The sequence below is a fragment of the Juglans regia genome, chromosome 14 (genome assembly GCF_001411555.2).
Source record: "Juglans regia cultivar Chandler chromosome 14, Walnut 2.0, whole genome shotgun sequence".
NCBI classification, from domain to species: domain Eukaryota; kingdom Viridiplantae; phylum Streptophyta; class Magnoliopsida; order Fagales; family Juglandaceae; genus Juglans; species Juglans regia.
The window spans coordinates 4,937,362-4,946,554 of record NC_049914.1 but is presented as its reverse complement, the minus strand read 5'-3'; the positions used below and the strand labels follow the sequence as shown (position 1 = coordinate 4,946,554).

The 9,193-nt window shown below is 34.3% G+C and overlaps 1 protein-coding gene across 1 annotated transcript; it reads right to left on the bottom strand.

The window, feature by feature from the left end:
- Window positions 1-7,703: 7,703 nt before the first annotated feature.
- Window positions 7,704-8,759, bottom strand: LOC109008501 (auxin-induced in root cultures protein 12-like). The gene has a single exon (XM_018988605.2). It carries the CDS (start codon window positions 8,584-8,586, stop codon window positions 7,807-7,809), a length of 780 nt encoding a protein of 259 aa, XP_018844150.1. The 5' UTR covers window positions 8,587-8,759; the 3' UTR covers window positions 7,704-7,806.
- Window positions 8,760-9,193: the final 434 nt, after the last annotated feature.

The following is a 9,193-nucleotide window of genomic DNA, read 5'->3' as shown; positions in this document are numbered from 1 at the left end:
ACATATTCATTAGCTTCTTCTCATCATATAAATTAATTCTTAGCAATATCAAAAACTTCACCATCTGCGTTTTAAGCATTCAAAAAGCTCCATCTGATGTGAAAAGTTGGCATCGAGTTGGCAAGGAGAGTGGTGCCATAACCATTATGATTTATGAGTGATATTGTCTTTGTTTTGAACCAAATAATGTAAGGGACTAATAATTTAGGGCCATTTGAATTCTTTCGGCTCCTAACACATAGCCCAATTTGACTTTTTTTTAATTGTTTTGCATGCCATCAATTAACCAAAATTGTCGTCAATCAAAATTGGTTTCACTGGGGTTTCGTCTGGGTTTAGGGCCGAAACTTGAATGAACAGTATTATAAATAAGAGTAATGACAAGTTTTGCAAAGTAGATTTTATTTAATATGTTTTTTTTATACCTTTTCAAGGTGAGATCTATTGTAAAAAACACTACACACACAATGATAACGAGGCAAACAATGAAATAAATGTAAAAATACAGGAATCAAGCACATACAAGGCACACAGTATTTAATGTGGTTTGGCAACATGCTTATGTCCATAGAGTTGGAAGGGATTTTATTCTAAAGGAGATTACAATCACAAACAGTAAGTTACAAGAGCTTCCCTCTACTCACATAATCTTAACTCTCTTTCCAGGCATTTTTTCTCTTGCAAAAGTGGTTTACACCATTTGCCTATCAATGTTCTTTCAGTCTGATGCATTATGAACATAAACATAATATATATATAGTAAACGGCGCTAGAAATTCTAATTTGACAAAATATAGTTATTCACTCAAGTAGGTGTCGAATGCTCTGCGAGCAAACAATCAATCCAACATTAACTTGAGCAAAATGTTGAGTGAGTCTCGAGCGAGCTTTCTGTCCAAGTTTCGCTTGAGCCAAGTGTCAAGCGAACCTCAAGTAAACTCTTTACCTAAGCTTCGTTGAAGTACCAAGTTGAGCGATAGTGGAGTGAACAATCTGTATGAGGTCTTCCAACTCACAAAACCAATCAGGCTCCATAATCCAACACGATCCACTATTTTATAAAGAGATTATGCAAAACTTATCTATTTAGAACTTATACAAATAATTTCTCTTAAAATAATCATGATTAGATAGAGAGTATTGATCTTGAATCTCGTATAGCTTTATCATTTCTAGTTATAAAGAACATGCATATATAAGCACAAATTACAATTATTTTGGACAAGATATTATTCAATATAGTAAGCTTACTAATATTTCCAGCAGTAGAATAATTTTAGCTTCAAATAATCTATAACTCATCTTGTTGTAGATAGATTAGACAACAAGATATACTCAAGTTTGCAACTCTATCAAAACCAAGCAAGTTGGCAGGATGCTCCGACCCTAGCTATTTTCATCTCAAGTTTTTTGACATGTTATTAAATTCTGAATTCAAATACAAAGTTTCTTTCAAAGGTATCTTTACAACTACACGATGGAGTTGGCAAATGAGATCAAAAGAAACATAGACACGACATGTGCTGCATTCATAACTCGTATTCGATATCACGATGAATGTGCCATCGAAATTAGGGGTGCAATCTGCCCCCCTCCTCCGCATGGGTGGGGTCTTAGTTTTTCTCCCCGTACCCCATCACCGGCGTGCGGGGGCGAGGTACCCCGTTCTGGATAACAGGGTGCAGGTGGGGGGGTCAATCCGTCCACCCCCCGTCCCCTACTAGGCCTTTGGCTCAGAAACCATTGAAATGGACCTAAAATGACCTAGAAACATCTTATGGGCCATAAAATTATAAGTTTGAAAAAAAAATGAGTTAAAAAACTTGATTAAAAAAAAAAAAGTTACGTGAATAAAAATAATATATACATGATACAAATTTACTAATTTAGACTAATGAAATACTACTACAAACTACAAGTCTACTAACTAATAAATTAATAAATAATAATAATTAAGCTATTACAAAAATAAAATTGAAAGTCTAAACAATTATAAACATAAAAGTGTCCAAACGACATTGTATCAACATTACAAATCAAATACATAATATGTACAAATGATTCAAATTTCAATATTCTAAAAAATTAAGAATCTAACGATGGAGGCATAGAGCTGTTAGAGTATTTGACTGAAACATTTGGGGGGTCCGGATGGGTAGTCTTTTGAGGTTTGAACACATATTCATAGTGTAATGGAAGTAGACGTTGTCTAAAGTCGTCTCATGTGTTGCTACAACAATTAATACTAAAATTAATACCGATGAAATCGAAATGAAGATAAATAAATCAAAATAATAAAATAAAAATAACAATAATAATTACCAAATTGTCAAAATCCAGACTGATCACCACCCTTTTCGTCGGTCTCCTTAAAATCTAAAACATCCGGAACATAAATATCATTTCTCATCGTCCAACTCTATGTGCATATCAATGCCTCCATAGTTATAGGAGACAATGAACTACGAAAATGATACAATATGTGTCTTTCAGCACTAAAGGCTGACTCCGAGACAACGGTGCTAATAGAGATGACCAAAATACAGCAGACCATCTAAAAAAGGATGTGATATTTATTTGTTGTCGTCTTCCACCATCCTAATATATCGAAATCATCATCGTCTTGAATAAGATCTCCTGACAAATAGTTGTCTAACGCCGAAACCACCTCCGTAGGTTGAGACTAGTGTGAGATTATGTGCGAGGGTCTTAGTCCACGTCAATCTAAGTTTCTTTGGTTCCCCAGTGTCTAGAGGAGGTGTTAGAGTAGGTGTAGGTGCAGTAGGTGTAGTAGGTGCAGTATCACCCTTAATTGCATTAAGCTCATAATATAATTTAGCCATGACATCTCTGGTCATCTCACCAATAATATTAATCTATACCTGATCGTGCACAAGTCTCAAACCATATAACATGCCTGAAATTTTCATTCAGGGATGAAGAATAACAACCACATATAAAAAAAATTTAGTCTACTCAAATATCCCCAATACTTATCATATTTGACCCTCATGGTCAATGTCATCCCTTCATCCTTAGATTGAAACATCTACACATATCGTCTAATTCTTCTTTCATCATACATATTTATTGACAAAATTCATGGGATGTAAAGTACAAAGAACCAGATAATTTTAATATGACATCGTAAAAAAGTTCGAGAAAATCAACAAAAGTAGAAACTGCCTCCCAATCATCATCATTAGGCTTTTCTAATCCTCCGTGCTCATTAAAGTATTTCACATATTGAATGTCTTCATTACCCAATAATTGAAAGGTTGTCTTATATTCTTGGGCAGCTTCCAATATCAAGAATGTTGAGTTCCATCTGATAGGAACATTAGTATAAATACCCTTCTTCATTGTTATGCCTACAGTCTTTACAACAATCTTGAATTTTTCCAATCTAGAAGGAGAATACCTCACAAATTTCACAGTCATTCTAACTCGTGCAACCGAGTCATCAATATCTCTCAACCCCTTAGTCACAATTACATTCAACATATGTGCAGAACATCTAACGTACAAATATTCATCACCTAATAAGGTCTTAGTTGCCTCTCTAAGATAAGTTTTCAGATATCCCAATGTGACATAATTAGACGAGACATTATCAACTGAAACTGTCAAAATCCGTACCAAGCCTCACTCTTTTATTGAGGCCTCTAAGGCCTTCCAAATCGTCTCACCCTTGTGATCAGTTATTTGATAAAACTTAAATATTTGTTTATGAAAAATCCAATCAGAATCAATAAATGAAAAGTTAAAGACCTATAATTGAAATTTTGGACAGAAGCCCAAGTATCGTTAGTGAGGCAAACTACCAAACCCGCCAATTGGCCTTTCAAAACATCTTCATATTTCCTGTACATATTTTAAATATATTTTGCCACAGTGTGGCGAGAAGGAAACGTAAATCTATGTTCAAATTTTTGGAACCCTCTCTCTTTCACAAACTGAAAATGTAGCTCGTCTATAATAATCATACGAGTTAACTTTCTTTTACACTCATTGGTATTATACTTCGTATACCACTTCAACGTTGGACCCCCACTACTCTCATTGGCCATTTGTTTTAGTCCAATATCTAGTCTAAATTGACTATTTTTAGTAAGAATCTTAATAGTCGACTCTTCTTGCATCATTTCTCTAAATGAACATTTAACTAGGATGTACCATGTTTTCTATAGTGACATCTATATATTTTTCCACAATAATTACATTTAGCTTGAGGGTTATTGGGGTCACCATCCTCTCGTTTGGTAAAGCGAGACCAAACTACGGAAACAAGTTTATTGCCTGGGTTTGGGGGCGGGACAATGTGTACTCTCACTCCCAGGGGTTGGAGTGGGGTTAGGTTCTGGGGCAGAGGTACTGATAGGGGTATGAGAGCTATCACTAAAATCCGTTTGACAAGACATTCTTAATTCCATAACACACTAAAAAATTATAAAATCAATCAACACATGACATAAAAATATTATAATAATACACCATATATGAAAAAACAAGGCAAAGTGCAAAACCAACACAATTTAGGGGTCTGAACCCCTAAATTGATTCAGGGGCTTCAATCTAAAACCCCTGAATAAATTTATTTAGCTTTTTGATTTAGGGGTTCAATCCAAAACCTCTAAATAAATTGATTTAGGGGTTTCAATTAATTTAGGGTTCCAAATCCGAACACCCAGAAACTACAAACTACAAAAAAAAAAAAAAAAAATTCAAACACAGTGATAGAGGCAACATCAATTTCAAACACATGCACAAATCAAAATTCACAACACATAAATTCACAATCATTATCATCCTTCATCTCCATTTCAACCTATAATTCCTCCAATCTCCAATCCAAAAAAAAAAAGGGTTCGGGAGTCTTATCTTTGAAGTTTGGTGCAACAGAGTTGTAAAGTTTAAGGTTGTGTTTGGATGTTGAAGTGAGTTGAGGTGAGTTGAGTTGAGATGATAAAATATTGTTATAATATTATTTTTTAATATTATTATTATTTTGGGATTTGAAAAAGTTGAATTGTTTATTATATTTTGTGTTAAAATTTGAAAAAGTTGTAATGATGAGTTGAGATGAATTGAGGGTATTTTACTAACCAAACGATCTCTAAATGATGGTGGTGCTCGTGCAGTCATGAGAGAGAGAGAAGAGATCAAGAGAGAGAGAGATTGAGAGAGCAAGAGAGAGTGTGAGTTTGAGAGTGAGTCTGAGAGAGAGGAGAGTTCGAGAAGATACGAGAGAGACTTAAGTTGAAATGACGTCGTTTTATATGAGTTTTTTTATATATATAACTTAAATTTAAATTATATATATTATTATGCAAGACGAAAGAAAAGCAGAGGTGGCTTGGCCCCCTCCATCCGCTGTCTCTGCACGAGAGCCTAGAGGGATGGAACCCCCTGGCATGGACGCGGGGTGGGTGCGGGGCCTGCTGCCCAACCCCAAATCGAAATTAATATCCAATGTAGTCTCTTTGTCAAAACCTACCTAAATTTGTTTTTTGTCATTTTAAACTATAGATTTAATTCGAATTAAAGGGAGATTGGTAATTACCGTTCAAATAGTATGAGGTCAGGATGATGTCAATTTTACGTGATGGGTACGTAGCCGCTGCGCTGCAGAGTGCAGACTGAACAGAATTGGTCGTGTGGAGGCTTTAAAGTCAGAGTCAGCCCGGGCTTTTCAATCTTGGACGGAAGCCCTGGATGCTGTACTGCGATGTGAACGTGCCCAATGATCAAGAAATAGAAATTACACGCATCTTCTTTAAAAAGAAGTTAAAATGATAAAATAGTTAAAATGAAAATAAGATTAAAAATAAAAATTGAAATGAGAGAGAAATAATAAAAAATTATTTAGAAAATAAACAGTAATATCTATATATAAAAGATTTATTATAGTTGAATGAAAAATAAAAATAGAATAGAAGATTCAATATAAAAGATTTTTGGTCATCTTTTTTTATATTTTAAAAAAAATTATATTTTACCTGAGCTATTGAGAGTTCTTTTATATTTATATATAAATGATTTTTTTTTAATAATAAACCATATTTAAAAAAAAAAAAAGTGTTGAAGTTACACTTATATTGTAGAATTGTATTTCATATTATTCGATTTTTTAAAAATTTTTCTCCATACCAATATTTTTTGGGTGATTATGGGTGATTATGGTCCAATTCCATCTCGACCATGGTACAAGCCAATTTCTACCCCCAAAACCTGATGGCTTGAAGAACCAAGTTTTCTAAATGCAAATTTTGGATGCAAAATCCCTCCACCTTGATTGTATAAAAAAAATTAATCTGAGTAATACTATATACAGTTGTAATACAGTCGCATTGAAAAATAATAGAGTTTATTATTAAAAAATTATTATTTTTATATGAGTTCTATATTTATTTATTTTTTATAAAGTAATTATATGTCACTTGTGCAACTGCAACTATCATTTTTTATATAACATATATGTATTTATTCTATTAATTGTTAGTTTATATATACATATAAATATTTATATATAATATATAATTAATTTTAAAATAATATATCAAAATATACCAATATCAAAATATTTGATTTTATTATTTAAATGATCATCAAAATAGAATTTAAAACATTGCCCGGAATTCATGGTGTGCAAAAAATGGAGTCTTCAAATTTAATAATACAAAAAATTTACCCCTTTTTCTTTCAAATTTCGAAACGTCTGAAGGTAGTGTGTCAGGTGATAGTTGGCCTAGAATTAATTTCGCCATTTTTGAGACGTGAGAAGTGAGATGAGAACTGTCAATTTCCAAACACGTTTACGTGTCAAATCTCTCACTACCACTGGAGAATCTCTCACTACTACTTGAGTTGATAACTCGATGTTGAGAGATCTTTATTTTTATGAAAAGGAAAGGTTGTTTTTTTCATCAGCCCCATTTTGACCCATTTTGACAGCTGGGTTTTTTTTTTTTTTTCTTTTCACATTTTTTTATATATTTAAATATATTTAAAAAATAAAAAAATAAAAAAATATATCAATATATTTAAAATTATTTTTTTAATCATTAAATAAATAAATAAAAAATTTGATCAGCGGTCAAACAGAGATGTCACTTTGAGAAGGCAAAGTAGTGTTTCTAAAAAAAAAATCCTGTCCTCTTTATGTCATGAATTTTGATAAAATCTTCAATAAAATTGACAGTCCAAGACCAAAGATAACAGTGCAGACAAAATAAAGGAAAATATATATATTTTTTTCACAATTATTTTTATATTATTTTATTTAATTATTATAATTTTTTAATTAAAAAATAAATAATTTAATTTTTTAAAATTTTAAAATAAAAATAATATTAAAAAATAAATTTTAATAATATTTTATTTAATTTTTAATTTTTATTTCTTCTCATCTTATTCCTTATCATCGTATCTTTTTCATTTATTTTATAACAAACAACTGAACAAGATAAGAAAACAAAAGAAATGACATTTTTAATTTTAAATTACCGTTATTTTTTTAAAAAATAAATAAATTATATGAAAAAATTATTTTAAAAAAGATAAACAAAACTGATACTACTTTATTTCAGTGTGAATGATGAGGATTCATGATCCACCAATCTCCCTCTTTAAGAAAGGAAGAGAAAGTAAACAACTACTTCCTGTAATGAACCAAAAGTTTCGGAACCAAATCAAACACAAGGTGAGGGAGAAATAAATATTATTCAACTAAATATATAAAATCCGATACGAATGTTCATCACAAGACTGGATCCAACAACAAAAATCTCAAGAAAACTAAGCTCATCAGAAGACAATCAAACTACCGAGAATCACAAATAAAGGCATGCATAAGCTCAAAATCGCTCTGTCTCTGTTTCTTGAAACCCCGTTGTTTCCGCCGGAAGATCCAGGGCTTGGAGTACTCCCAGCAGATCCAGGACCAGGAGCAGGACTCCCAGAGGGTCCCGAAGCAGCAGCAGGCTCAGGAGCAGGACTAGTAGCCGCTGCCGTTACCAAGTTTAGGGTACCCGTGGCCTTGAGGTTCTCCGGATTCGTGTTGTGGATTATCGGATAGCCGTTTGGGGTAATGCCCGGACCCACTTGCCAAACCTGGTTCAACTTCTCCATCTTCGCCGGCAGCTTCCATTTCCCGTAGATCGTGATGTTGCTGCTGGATTCCTCCGCTTTCAGGTCCCAGACAGGGTACGAGAGGTTCATCCCGGACATGTTGAACATGTAGGACTTTATGTCGTAGGTCTGGATGGTCACGGCGCCGCCGTTGGGTTTGAAGGCCAAAAGCGCCTGGGAACCTGCCATTCCGGTCGAGTTGGGGTTGATGGCCCACGCAACCCAGCCGCCTGTCTTGGCCGGAGGGGCAATGAAGGCCATGGACAGCGACGAGTTGGAAGCGTTGAAGTTCCAGTGGAGGAAGGCACCCAGGTGCGGGAGATCGGTGCATTTGGGGTAGTCATTTTTGTTACTGAACTTCTGCGACGTGCAGGTCAGTGATAGAGCCGGCGAGACCAGCAGAGCCATCGCCAAGACCCCCAGAATCACCGCGAACTTCAAACAAAGCCTACCCATTACTGAACACAGAGAGAGATCTAAGGAAAGATTGCGGAGGAATGGGTGGCTTTGGGAGAGGAGGAAGAGCAGCAGTGGATCTGATCTCCTTTAGATTCGGAGGAATATATATATAAGCAAAGTATGACCACGAAAAAGGCTTGGCTGTGAACACGAAAGAAGCAGTGTGTGCATGTGAAATATCTGACCTAAGGGGAGGTGTGGATGTAACGAACTGGAAAGTGACACGTAGCAACATTCTTCAACAATTAGCACGTGGCGTGTTGTGGTTGGTCATCCGAGTGTGGACCCATTTAAAGTTTTGGTAAGTTGTTGACTCCAAATTGGCGAAAAGCATGGTAAGGACTTTAGCGTGCTTTAAAGTTGATTAATAGCTTGTTACCGTTGAATTCTAGGAAGGTGGAAGGCTGGGTGATGCGGTGACAATGTTCACCCACGTGCGAACTGAATGACTTTATATACACTAGGGTGCGTTTGGAACTTAAACCACTCTCAACTCATCTCAACTCATCATTACAACTTTTTTAAATCCCAACACAAAATATAATAAATAATTTAATTTTTTCAAATTTTAAAATAATAATAATATTAAAAAATAATATTCTAA

What these genes read in the sequence shown, in the direction of transcription:
- LOC109008501 (XM_018988605.2), bottom strand. Translation starts at nt 8,586, where the DNA reads ATGGGTAGGCTTTGTTTGAAGTTCGCGGTGATTCTGGGGGTCTTGGCG.